At 41.4% G+C, this 13,628-nt stretch overlaps 1 protein-coding gene across 2 annotated transcripts in view; it reads left to right on the plus strand.

Moving 5' to 3' along the window:
• The window catches only part of EZH1 (enhancer of zeste 1 polycomb repressive complex 2 subunit), an 834,444-nt gene that overhangs the window by 796,652 nt on the left and 24,164 nt on the right, over positions 1–13,628 (plus strand). For both annotated transcript variants that reach the window (XM_069634417.1, XM_069634418.1), the window contains 2 exons: positions 8,020–8,101; positions 9,145–9,225. In XM_069634417.1, the coding sequence (XP_069490518.1) occupies positions 8,020–8,101; positions 9,145–9,225 (163 nt within the window). The remainder of the gene's footprint in view (positions 1–8,019; positions 8,102–9,144; positions 9,226–13,628) is intronic.

Consider the following 13,628-nt stretch of genomic DNA (forward strand, 5'->3'; position numbering starts at 1 on the left):
ACGGTGACCACCCAAGTTATCAGCATCGTAGAATACATCTCTGAAGAGCGAGCTGACCAGGTTCTCCTGCATATACAATCTAAGGCAGTACGCAAGACATTAATGGCTGCAAAGGATGAATTATTGTTCATGGGCTTTGAGATTTTCGGAAGATGATCAATTGACATTATCAAGTCACTCACGGCATAATAATATGACAAAGGTAAAGGAACCAACGAACAGCGACGTGATGAATTAAGAAAAAATCTTCAGTCAGTGACACTCGCTCAATTGGCCCAGTCTCAATCTGATGGATCCAAAACAGGAATGAGAAAGCATTAGCTAGGCATAACTGACCAGGAAAGCACTGTTACCTTACTATCCTGGAACACGCGAGGATTCAGACATTTATTCAATCACTTCCCTATAGATCTGACAGCCAATTTTGCCATATGCCTACAAGAAACATGGTTACGAACTGCACCAGTAAAAGATGGTTACATAACAATGTTAAATCTGGCACAGAAAAATGCCCAAGGTTGCCCTTTTTCAGGCTTAATAACAATGTTAAAAACTGGAACAAATTGGGAAGTAGCTGAAAAAGAAAATCCAAATAGCTTTGTTCAAGCAACCTTGCTACAACACAAGAAGACACTAGAATAGAAAGTCAACATCTGCTCTTGATAAATGTCTATTGGAATCCTCTTAAGATCAATACTGAACGTTTTATATCCTCAATAACGTCGATAATAGGCAAATAAAATATGAAGATATATCTATTGTCGTGTGTGGGGATTTAAATAGTACATGGTTTAATGCGAACATAGAGCCAATTCAAGACAACGCTAAAGAAGATCTGAAAGCAAAATCGAGGCGAGTTAGATGGGAGAAAGAATTAGAAACAAGCGATTGCGAGATGATTAATGGCCAGGTCAATGGAGACATACTGCCAAATTTCACCTGGCATAATATGATATGAAAAGACCTTGGATTACATCTGGATCGCCAAAAACCTGTGGAATAAGATTGATAAATTAAGAATTGTGACAACTAAGAACAGCGATCACGATATGCTCGAACTGTCATGGCGGTTGAGACAAAAATTGGATCATCCGAATTCAAATCAAGCTTTAGAATTAAATCGTGGGCGAAATCGGCTCAGATTAAAAGAGAAACAAATAATTCATCCGATGGACGACTTTCAATCACTTGATAATACAACAAGTGATCTGACAAATTATGTTCCGCTATTACCCTATCAAAGCTTAGGGAGTATGCAGAATACACAAAGAACAAGTCCACACATTCATGCATGGAGCAAGATAGTGAAGAACGAGAAGAACCAATTTAACAAGGATATACACGTTCTAAAGAAGAATCTGGGAGTATATGCGTATAGAGCGATTAAAAAACGGAAACAAAAACATTGAAACTGGTTAAAAGCCTTTTCGTTAGCCTTAGCGTGATCAAGAACGTGGTGAGGCGATGTTGTCATTAATTAATTAGAATAAGTCAAGAGAGATCTGGCGCATCTTGAACAAAGGGTACGCAAATCAGACAGATACGCTGGCAAATGGAGTCTCAGAAGGTGACTGGCTAAAGCACTACAAAGGAGTATTCTCGAAGACGGCATCTAACAGCCCGATTGAAAATACGGCGGAAGCATCAAATTGGGAGATAATAGAGCAAAACGACTTAAGTAATGCCATTAGCAAACTGAAAAACTCAAGAGCTGCCGGACCTGACGGCATATCGAATGTAATTCTAAAAGAGCACAAACAGGAGTGGACCATGTTTATAACAATGCTATTTGCCAGGATTGCAGAACAAAGAGTATTACCACCATCATGGACTGAAGCTATCATTGTGCCGGTATTTAAGAAGAGGGATCGGGCGGACCCGGCAAATTATCGCCCGATTGCCCTTCTAGATACAATTGGAAAGCTACTCGCCACTTTTCTGCAACAAAAATTAATAACTTGGGCAAATAAACATGGAATATCAGACTTTGTCAGACAGGATTTACAAAGGGCTTTGGGACCAAAATCAATCTGACAATGATAAACCTGTTGAAATTAGAAGCACTAGAGAAAAGGTCAAATATATTCTTTGCTATGGCTAAAACTTACAAATTGGGAATGCCCAGAAAATATATTACAACCAATAGAAGCCTTTCACTCAAAGACATCAATTCGAATCAAACTAAACGAAAAAGGAGATCTATCAGAGGCAGTTGGGACGTTTAAAGGGGTAAAACAAGGCTGTCCCTTGGTGGCTACCTTATTTAAGCTGTATATTGCGGATATCCCATTGGAATTAGCCAACGTGAAATGTTTTCCTCCAAAAATTAATAGTCATCAAATCAGCAGTGCAATATATGCTGATGACCTAGTACTATTTGACAGCACCAAACAGGGTTACAACGACTTCTCACAAAATTGCAATGGTATATGGATAAAAATGAACTAAGAATAAATGTGGAAAAAAAATTATGAAGTTTGGTCCGTCGAAAGGAAGAAGAAACAAAAACTTCACTTGGGAAATCTACAAAGAAGCAATTGAAGAAGTCGATGAAATTCGATATTTGGGAATATTGGTAAATAGGTCAATACGAGAATGGAATTGGGTACAAGACCTATTTAAGCAGATGAAAACATTTTTGCTACAAGGCGCCAGAATTCATACCTTATTCAGAAAATTTACCTTGAATCCGGTCCGACTATTCTACATGCAGAAAGTAACCCCTGCTATTACTTTCGGCGCAGAAACAGGATGGAATATAGAACACAAAATCTGGACACAGCTAGAAGGTCTCTTTTGGAGACGAGTGCTGAGGTTACCAAATTACATATCGATGACTACCATCAGACTAAATGAGCTATATGAAACTGTACTCTGGAAATCATTGGTGCTACTGTGAAAGATGGTAATCGTCAGCCCAGAACCAGCATATAAAATATTTGCACCGTCATGCAATCGACCTCACGTGGGCTTATTGTTGAGGTGGAGGCAAAGCGTGATGAACATTATGCAAGCAGCCGATATCCAAATAGACATTTTGCTGGCCCAACCACAAATTGCGAGAAGAAAAAATTAAAACAATGGTCATGGATACAAAATCTTTCAAAATATGAATGCTTAAAAATTGCAATGGAGCTAGGGCCAACAATAATTCAATTAGAAAAACTGCCAAAATATCTGCAACAGTTTCCTTCTCGTCATTGAGATAGCTTCTTGCGATTGCGACTGAATGCGCATAAAACAAAGCAAATGATGATGCTGCGACATATCGATGAAGTAACAGATGATGTCTGTCGACATTGTGGAGACATGACCGAATCTATTAAACATCTAATAACTGAATGCCCTGCACTAAAAGATCAAAGGTCACTTCATCTGAGTGAATTTGCACCTATGACTGACAATATGGACAATTGGTGTTATCGTATCCTGAGTGTAAGTTCGGTGCACTTAACTTGTTCAGTAATAAACTTAGACAAAATATTGAATTGATCTACAAGGATGGAGTCTTACTCTTTCTTGTTTTATGGCACAAAACACAGGATTTTGGCTAAGTGAAAAAAGAAAAAAAAATGAATAATGCTATTAGAAGGACTATTTGACTTATTTCTTTTCTGTCTGTCCCTTGTTTTGTAAGGAAATGAAAAGTAAAGATAAGAAATGTTGTAACAAGAGTTTTGAAATAAACTATATGTTATAAAAATCAACAATCATAACATGGTAATACTGGTAAGTAAAATAATGTTGTACACTTTGTAATTGTAGAATAGTTGGAAGCAATTTTGGGTAAGTAAAATCACTTGACAATTTATACTTGGAATCTCTATTGCAGGAAGAATGAATGAATCAAAACCAACACATGGCAGGTAAGACTTGCATGAAATACACACAGTCCATCCCTATCTAGGTTTGAGAGTCTCTGAGTCATATTGGGGGGCAATAATAAGTAAGGTACAGGCTGTATAAAGTCAAGAGTTCCAGAAGAAGACTTGTAGCAAGTAAGTACGATTTCTTTGTTGGGAATAAGGGTCATGAGCTTCGGAGAAGACTCCCTGTAGGCGCACAGTCATTAGGCCTGGGTGAACGTGTATGGTCAAACTCCCAAACACTCGGATCAGCACTCCAGCAACACAGGAGCACCAAAGCAACTCTAGGTAAGTTTTATCAAAAGTCTCACAGTACCTTAAGCATGAAGAAGCATAATGCTTCCATGATGCAGCAGCAGCAGACCCGGCCACCGGAATCTTGGTAAGGCAGACTGAAGAAGCTACACTGGATGGATGTTCGCAGCAGCAGTCGAGTGGAGAGGCTCTCAGCAAAGGATTCTTTGTGGTTCTTTGGTTTTGGTGCCCTTTTCAAAGCACCAGTGAAGAACGGTTACTGGCCGGTTGACCCAGCTTGTTCTCTCGGCCAAGCCTTCGGATGAGGGGCCTGAAGGAGCAGAATCTTGCCTCTGGAGGTCCAGAAGGAGTCCATCAAAGTTTCGTGAAGATTCGATCTTCGGAAGGCGATGCACTGCACACTAGCCACAGGTCCCAGGGTATGTGCAGTTTTCAGCCCGTGAAGATCACAGCTCGTCTTGGGATGGCTCGAAATGCAGGTCACCTTCAGACTGGTTGGTCTCACCAGTCTAAGGGATGAAGTAGTCTGTCACGGAGCTTTCCTGTCGCTTGGAAAAGAGGGCTTGAGCAGCCGCGGTCACTCAGATGGCTCTGGCGGTCTCTGGAGGTAGCTGCAGACATCCTTCTTCTCCTCTTCAGAATGGATCTTCCAGTTATGGACTCTCGCTTCAACATCAAGACCCTCATATTTTATGCAGGAACCCAGCCATTCGTCATGCATGCTGTCAATCAAACTTGGGGAGCGGGCTGTCCTTTTAGGACAGCCAGCCTCCCAATTAGAACTGGATCTAAGCAGGCACGGTGGAGGACAAAGACCTGTGGAGTTTCAGAGTCCTCCTAGCTTCCTGTCCTCCCAGACACACTGGCGCCTTTGAGCCGGCTTCACAAAGGGATCCCGGTGAAGACAAAAGAGGATCTCCCCACCCAGCACGGCAGAGGAAGGACCAAGAAAGGACAAACCATCATGAGTTGGTGAAAAAAGAAGACTGGAACCATTTTGGATCAATGGTATCCCATGTGAGCCTTACGGCTGCTGCTAATGCAGCCTGCGTTGTAACCTTTACAAAATTGGTAGAAAGAGTATCTACGGCCCCCAGCCACTCCGATGGATTTGTTACTGTAACTAATAAGTTGCAGGAGAGATGAAAAAGAGACGCAAAGTGTCCCCTCAGCACTCCACATAAGGTGGGGGTGCTGGTCTCACTAGAAAAGTGTAGGTAGGATGACAAGTGCCCTCCTATAGCTGGGAACAGTAGTTCTTGCAAGAAATTAAAATAAAACCGAAGAGGGAAGCTCAAGGAGCTTCCAGTAACATTGCACATAAGGTGCTGCCTGCTACAATAGGAAATTACAGATGCCTTAGAAAAAGATGGAGAAAAGTGACTCCATCAAAATAAACCCATAAAGGGGTGCCCTGAGTACAAAACAAGTAAGGGTTGAGTGAGGAAAAAGATTCCCAATCACACACAAGAGTCAGAAAAAAACAAATATTCCAGCAATAAGTGCTAGGGGACTCACCAGATGAGGAGAATATCAGACAAGATGGAAATTCTACCTAACACATGCTACCGCTGGCTCTGGTCTAGCGTGGCACCGCTCGTCCAGGACATCTGTCCATCCTAGGCTCGCCTCTGCGTAGGATTCTTCCTTCTCTCTGATTTCTATTGGTTTTATGTACATCAAAAGGGGCGCGCTGATGTTCCTTGACTGTGGAGTTCAAAGAACCAGGCCAGATCCAGCATTATGTGAAGCCAAAGAATTGGAAGAAATGTCACTATTCAGCGAATCCAAAATATCACCAAGAAAAGGGGTGTGTTGCTGTTCTTTGATTGTGGAATTTAGGCAAGATCCAGCATTACCCGAAACCAAAGGGTTTAAAGGAATGCCTGTATTTGGTGAATTTAAAACAGAAGTATTCAAAACCGAAGTACCACCAGTTTTTCCAATTCCCATGTAGGTAGAACGTGTGTTCTGGGCAGCAAGTTCCTTATTGGAATGGGAGTCCTTGTCCCTGAGAAGGGAGTTACTCCCAGTGTGGCCCCACTTGCCCGATCATAATGTGGTTAGGCGTGAGTGACCCTTGTTTTCTGTGCATGTGTGTGTTTTCAGTTATGATGTGTGAATGTGTGCATTGTTTATGCAATATATTGGATGTTTTATTGTATAGTTTATGAGTGGCACATGAGTGTTTGGTATGTGCCTTTCTAGCGTATCGGTGAGTGGTGTGTGAATGTATGTCATGTGAGTGTATGTCAGATGAGTATATGCCATATGGGTGCATGGCCTAAGAGTGCATGGAATAAGTGCCAAATGGTTGTGTTGCATTAGAGTGTATGTTGTATGGGTGCATGGCATTAGAGTGTGTGGTGTAAGTTGGTATATTGTATGGGTATGTGGCATAAGCGTGTATGTCATATGGGTGTGTGGTGTAAGAGTGTGTGGCATAAAAGATGTATATCGTATGGATGCATGGAATGTGTTGTATGGGTGCATGGCACGAGATTGTTACATAAGAGTGTGTGCCGTGTAGGTTTCGAGCATGTGAGCGTATGGTGCATGAGTGTATGGAATACCAGTGTTTAGTGTATTAGTAGAGTATGGGTGGTTGGTACTGACTGACTGACTTTATACGTAAAGGAGGCATATAGGATAATAACAGTTCACACACGTACAAAATGTACATTCCCTTTACATCTCCTATTCAATATGAAAATTCACATCATTCAGTCCATAAATGTACATTTAAACGTACATGTACCTTTCTTATAGAAAATGTACATTTATTCTGTGTATTTATTCTGGATTGATTTCCGAAATTGTTTTTTAGGACACCAGATCCTGATGAGAGCTAAACAGACAATTTATAGATATTGGGCTGAAAACATGTTTTTTCCCCCATGGGAAAACCCAATGTTAAAAAATGTCGAAATGCAATTAAAACAACAGTTTTTTTTAAATATGAAACGGTCTGTGAAAAACTCTGAAACATTCCATGGAGGGGCAGATGCCTCCGAATTTTACTGTGCCAATGTGTCAGAATTTTCAATGGAAGGGTTGAAAAGGTATTGGGAAATGTTATTTTCAGAAACCCCATAGACTGTTTGTCTTAACTATATCCATGCGTTGGCACTAGCACAGTAGCATGCTATATACTTTTTTGGACTATACTTTTTTATTTGATTATTGGTAACATTTTATCTTCTCATTTGAACAGCACACCCTCTTTGTCTTTCTTTTGTAAATTATATAAAAACTAAAATTACTTGTGTCAAGATCGAGGTGATCAGAGCGAGAGTAGCAGTGCTGGAATCATCTCAATTTGACCTCTGAAAATGTGCGGTTCACTCTTGGGGGATGAGGTGGGGGGGCAAACCAGTACAACATCCCTTTCCATCAGAACACTCTCCCTTTGCAGGGTCGACCTCTGATCCTTTCCAAATTAGTATTTTTTTCTTGCCTCTGGGGAACTGTGGCCACCCTGATAGATAGACTCACTCACTATAGTAAATTCAAGTAAATTCGCCCATGCTGGAAAATAATCAGGACGAGGTGCACTGGAGTTTCTGAAAACATGCTGGGGGCCTGAGGAGGGCAGTGAGACATTGGTGCACTGCAGCGGATGGCAGCCTGGTGTCCTCAGCAGTGCCCTTATCTTCTATAACCCTCTAACGTTTTCAGATAAATTCCCGAAAAAGATAGAAAGTTTGAGGCACTAAGAACCACCCAAAATGTGGGTAGTGTCAGTGTTCCTCTAAGTGTTAAGAGCATGACCAATCTAGAGCCATGGCTTCCTCAGTTTAAATGTTTTGAGTATGACCAATATACGTTCAGTATTTCCATGTGGCATGTAATCTGACTTTTTTGTACTGGTTATAGCTAAAATATGTCACTTTTGCAGCTCATTTCACAGGATGAAGCTGATCGGCGTGGAAAGGTTTATGACAAGTACATGTCCAGCTTCCTCTTCAATCTCAACAATGGTATGTGTATGTCTCATCTTTGTTTGCTTCCATAGAAAGGGATTTTCGCAACTGGAGAAATTGTTGGCTCTTCCCATATATTTGGGAAATTCGTCCTTGTTTGTTTGGCTGGGGGACTTAGTCAATTAAACATAAATGCAAAAGAGGCCAAACATTTGTAAAAACCTTCTGATTCTCTCTGCAGTCAACTACCCACTCTTGTGTGAGGAAGGGACAAGGAGGGGTGCATTCGCCAACAGAAACATTCTATAGTAGTAGAGTGTTTAAATGTATTCTTCTATGGCTTATAGTTCATAGGTTTGCTTCTAGAGCTGGGATAATCTTGCAGTATCTGGACAGTCTTGAAGAACCTGGGTGAAAACATAGAAATAGCAGGTTAGTGCAGATACGAAGTAATCGAGAAAGATTGGTAATAAAACACGTGCCTAATGCCTGCGCAAGGCAGGATCAGTACTAGCATAATAGTATGTTTACATGAGATAATATTCACATTTACACAACCTTCACCACACACTCATAGCACTCAATACCCAACACATCATCAAGCCAACACCAAATCACATGCAACTCAAAATGTCCTCCTCATCAAGCCAATGTCAAATCTCATACAGACAAAGGGCTCCAGCCTGCAGTTCTCCGCACCCAGTCACACTGTGAATACAGACCAAACATAGGTCCTATATTCACACAGGCAACAGGCTCGAGATTACTGATACCAACACCCAGCAAAAGCTTGGACACACAATACACGGACGGTCTATGCTCGTCCGCACACCGGCAATAGTGACTTTGACTTTGGCCTGTCTGATACAACAAACCCTGTAGCAACTTTTCCCACATACTTTCAGAGACCCTTCAAAAATCATCAATCTCTGAAACTGAGACTGGCAAAAGGCATGGGTATTCTGAATCTGTTGTCCAGCGCAACCGTGCCATTGTGCAGAACAGTCCATTTACACCGTTGGCAGCACTTTCATCCCAGTTTGGTATTGGAGACGAAGCCTAGCTTTGATAATGGAACATTGTATTTCTCTTCCAAACAGATTTTGTAGTTGATGCAACTCGTAAAGGAAACAAAATCCGCTTTGCAAACCACTCTGTGAACCCAAACTGCTATGCCAAAGGTAAGAAGGAGCTTTGTGTTTTTAGAACTTTATTGTTCATTTTAATTTATGAAATAAGTTATGCACCTCATTGTAGAAATAGTCCCAAAAAGCATTCAGGGAACTCATAAAAAATCCTGTTACAGTAATACAAAGGGTGTGAGGGGCACTATTTTGCTGGGATTAGGAAATACAGGTCCTGGTTGATTGATATAACAAAATGACACACTGATAAATGTATAACTGCAATAAATACCCACTAGGGCTTACTGTGTTTTCGATTATTTGTATCCTATATCTCGTAATGAACACACTTAGCTGGCATTGATTAGGAGCTTATTAGATGGACACCAAATAGGAAGGCTTGTGAGGGATTGTATTTACGGGGCATACTGAACAACGCTGCTCAATGAAGTATCTAGCATGTAATGTGACAGTTGTACTGTGTACTCAAATTTATTGCTATAAAAGTGAGTCTGTGTTCCTGGTAGAGCCATGCAACTTGTTTCTGGTAGTGACACTCTCTAATGTGGTTTCTGCTACCCTATCAACCACAGGTGACTCCTGAGATGCTGATTAACTACTAACTTGTTTAAAGCACACCAATCTGTTGGGTCTCAAGTACTGGTGTCTGAATTAAGGGTCTTTGTATGGGATCTTAACAAGGGGCGGGACTATCTTCCAGATCTGGCGGGTAAGGCATTCCAGAGTTTAGAAGCCATTGTATTTGTATTTTAGTATTTATAACGCGAATGGACAAAATAAACCAATATCGGCCTAGGCGACAACAACAGTTGATAGAGGATATAGCTGAATCCATACCGGAGCCCCAGAATAGGGAGGGTTCTCTTTCTAAACAAGAAGGTCTTTAGTGCTTGGTGAAACTGAAGAAGTGAGCTCATTGTCCTTGGCTCTAGTGGCAAGGAGTTCCACAGCTTTGGACCAAAGACAGAGAATCTTCTGTCACCCCGAGATTTGTATACTGAGTAGGGGATAGCCAGAAGATGACCATCACTGGAACGTAGCTTTCTCACAGGGTGGTACGGCTGAATTAGCTCTCTCAGATACAAGGGAGCGGTACCATTTACACATTTAAAAACAATACAAGCTGCCTTGAACCTGATACGATCTTCAATTGAGAGCCAATGTAGCTGGCGGCGGAATGAGGACACGTGAGCAGTTTTACTCAACTTGAATATCATTCTAACCGCTGCATTTTGTGCTTTCTGAAGTTGCTGGAGTTGTTTAGAAGGGACACCCAACAATTGACTGTTACAATAGTCCATATTGCACTGGTTAGGGCACCCACCACAGCTGCATGATCTTCTTTAGGTATGTAGGAAAGCATTTGGCGTAGCAATCTCAAGGCAAAGTGCACCACTTGAATCTTAGCTCTCACCTGGGCTTCACTACTGAGGTCCTCTTGCCATACACAGCCCAGATTTTTTTATCTTAGGTACACATTTTAGGCTTTTGCCTAAAAACATGGGGATGGGCAATTTCTTAGCTGTATTCAGCAGGTGCTTGGGTCCGAACAAAATAAATTTGGTCTTGGCTGCATTAAGCTGCAAGTAGTTTTTTGACATCCAGCCTCTTACTTCTTCCAGACACTGTTCCAGTCTGCTGAATGCTTCCTCAAAGTTAACACCTCGGATAAAAATCTGGGTATCGTCCTCGTACGAGTCGAAGTTCAACCCATAGTGCCTCAAGATTTCCAAAAGGGGCCGAATATACAAATTAGACAGTGGGGATAGGGAGGATCCCTGCCGAACTCCACAGTTTAACTTAATGAGGTCCGACAGGAACTCCCCCAGTCTCACTCGCTGTTGACGATTGGTCAGGAAAGACCTAAACCTGCCTAGTGTCAAATCAGAAACTCTTCAACCTGTAGTCGTTCCAAAAGGATGCCATGATTCACTGTGTCAAAGGCCGGGGACAAATCCAACATTACCAAGAGTGAAAGTTCCCATTGGTACGCAGCCTTTAGCAGTTCATCCTGTACAACTAGGAGAGCACTCTCGGTTCCGTATTTTGGTTGGAATATAGATTGGAATTTGTCCAATAATAATTCATGTTTCACAAATTCCTGCAACTGATTGGTGATAAACTTTTTGAGAATTTTCGCTGCCACTGGTAGGCCTGCAATGGGTCAATAATGTTGAAGAATCTCCACATCTAGTGATGGCTTTTTCAATAGAGGAAAAACAATTGAAAGCTTTAGACTCTCTGGAACAGTTCCACTTGTCAATGACTTATTAACAAAACTAGTAATAAATGGGGTGAGTTCCTGCACAAGTCTCTTAGCTGCGTAAACCGGCATGGTAGATGGAGAATCACTGGTGGGTTTGAGAGTCCTAATAAGTTGGAATATATCATCTTCAACAACCAGATGAAAATGAAAAATGGGTGCTAACACCTGATTTTGTAAATCATCCAACTAGCCTACTGGTTGATTGTGCAGGGGCACAGATGGATTTATGTTGGCCGCCTGCTAAATATCGCCCCTTATCCGTTCGATCTTATCCACAAAGAAGGAGTTAAAAAGATTAGCCTGCACCGCAGAAGAATCAGGCAGTGCTGCTTTGCAGTTTGGATTGCAGAATTTAGATATAATGAAAAACAGTTCCCTTGGTTGATTACTGGAGGAAGTTTTCAGTTTCTTACCCAAGAAATCTTTCTTGGCCAGAAAAATAGCTAATTTATATTCCACTAATCCATTCTTTGCATTGAATTTTGTTCTCCAAGTGGGCTGCTTTTGCCAACTATGATTGGTCCTGCTAACTAGTTTGCGCAAACATTGCAGGTTCTGTGAAAACCAAGGTTGAGAAACTTTTTTGTTCTTCGGTTTTAACAGGGTCATTATGTTACAAATTGAGGCTCCAGCTGTGAAAAATAAATTGCATGGAAGTGCGGGATCAATGGAAGCAAGAGCCCCAGTGATTTCATCGCCAGTTATTTTATCCAGATCCTTGCCTTTCCGAGAATGTAATGCCAGTCTATCCTTGGTATTGGTTTTAACCCAGTTGGGAAGGCTCAGTGAGAAGAACTTCACAAAGTGATCCGACCAATAGACTGGCACAATATCCTTCAAAGTACCTCTTGCTATACTGACATCCAAGCAATGGCCCTTTATATGCGAGGGTTGTACTCCGAGTGAGTGAAGACTATGGATATTCAATAAATCCCTTAGTTCTTTCGAATCTCATTTTTTCTGGTCATCTAACCAGATATTCCAGACACCAACTGTGAGCATTTCCTTGTGGTTACTCCCCTGGCTACTGAGAAAGGTATCAAGGTTCTCCAAAAAATGTTTACATGGGCCAGGAGGTCTATAGCCCAACACTAAATGAATGGCAGCTTTAGGGGAAATCTGAAAGGTAATTTTTCCCACTTGCGCATCATCACTCCAATCCAGGGCATGAAGATGTGAAATGGGTAATGCAGCCTTGTGAATGACTGCAATACCTCCACCTTTTTTGGATGTTCTATTTAATATGTTTAATTAAGTTATCATCTTAGACTAACTCATGAAATGAGTTAGGGGAGGATTCTGAAAACCACGTTTCCGTAATCAATAATAGGTCTAAATCATGAGAATTAATGAGCTCAGCAATCTCAGTGGGATAGCATTCACCAGGGCTGCTTTACAACGTTCAATAGTTCCAGCAACCACTGGGGGGGCCCTTTATGGGCTTGATAATTTAGTTTCTTCATATCAATGACATTATAAAATAAATAATTCATCATACACATCAATCATATCTTAAAAAGTAGAAATTAGTCACCTGGAATGCAATTCTTACTAAGCCCAGGTCTCAACCGGCAGCATATCCTGCCGAATGGCAACCCAGGCAGAAACAAGCTAAAACCAGCTTCGCAGCAGCACCGACGCAGTCCTGTTATAGCCTGTGTCGCGCCCTGGTGATGTAGAACAGGTGTGCGACACAAAACGTTTTGGGAGTTGTAGTTCTATGCAACAGCACCCTTCGTTGGCTGTTCGTAATGTAAATATAACCACAGTGTGGATTCAATGATGTTAAGTAAGATAAGCAGCACCCAAGTAACACCAATATCTTAATGCTTTTCCCACAAGTTCACGTAATACAAGTCAATGACCGTCAATAGGAATAAAGTAATTTGAAGCCTGAAATGCAAAATTGCCTCCCACCCCCATAATGGAGAGTTTGAATATGGCTGCACAAGAAGTGTCTGTGGGCGCATCATAGAGTCCATGCTGGAACGTAGGAGAAGACATTGTTTGAAAAAATAGGACCGGGCTTTAAAGTTAAGAAATTCATAGGCCAAAAAAGCCAGATTGAATTGAACGCAACTTTATACACTCAGCCTTTGAAAGGATTTTCTGTGTTAGAAATTCGATCTCTGTTACTAGGCCATAACTCAGGCGAACCAATGCATTCTGGATC

The sequence above is a fragment of the Ambystoma mexicanum genome, chromosome 13, assembly GCF_040938575.1.
Source record: "Ambystoma mexicanum isolate Mex_15411 chromosome 13, UKY_AmexF1_1, whole genome shotgun sequence".
Lineage (NCBI taxonomy): Eukaryota > Metazoa > Chordata > Amphibia > Caudata > Ambystomatidae > Ambystoma > Ambystoma mexicanum.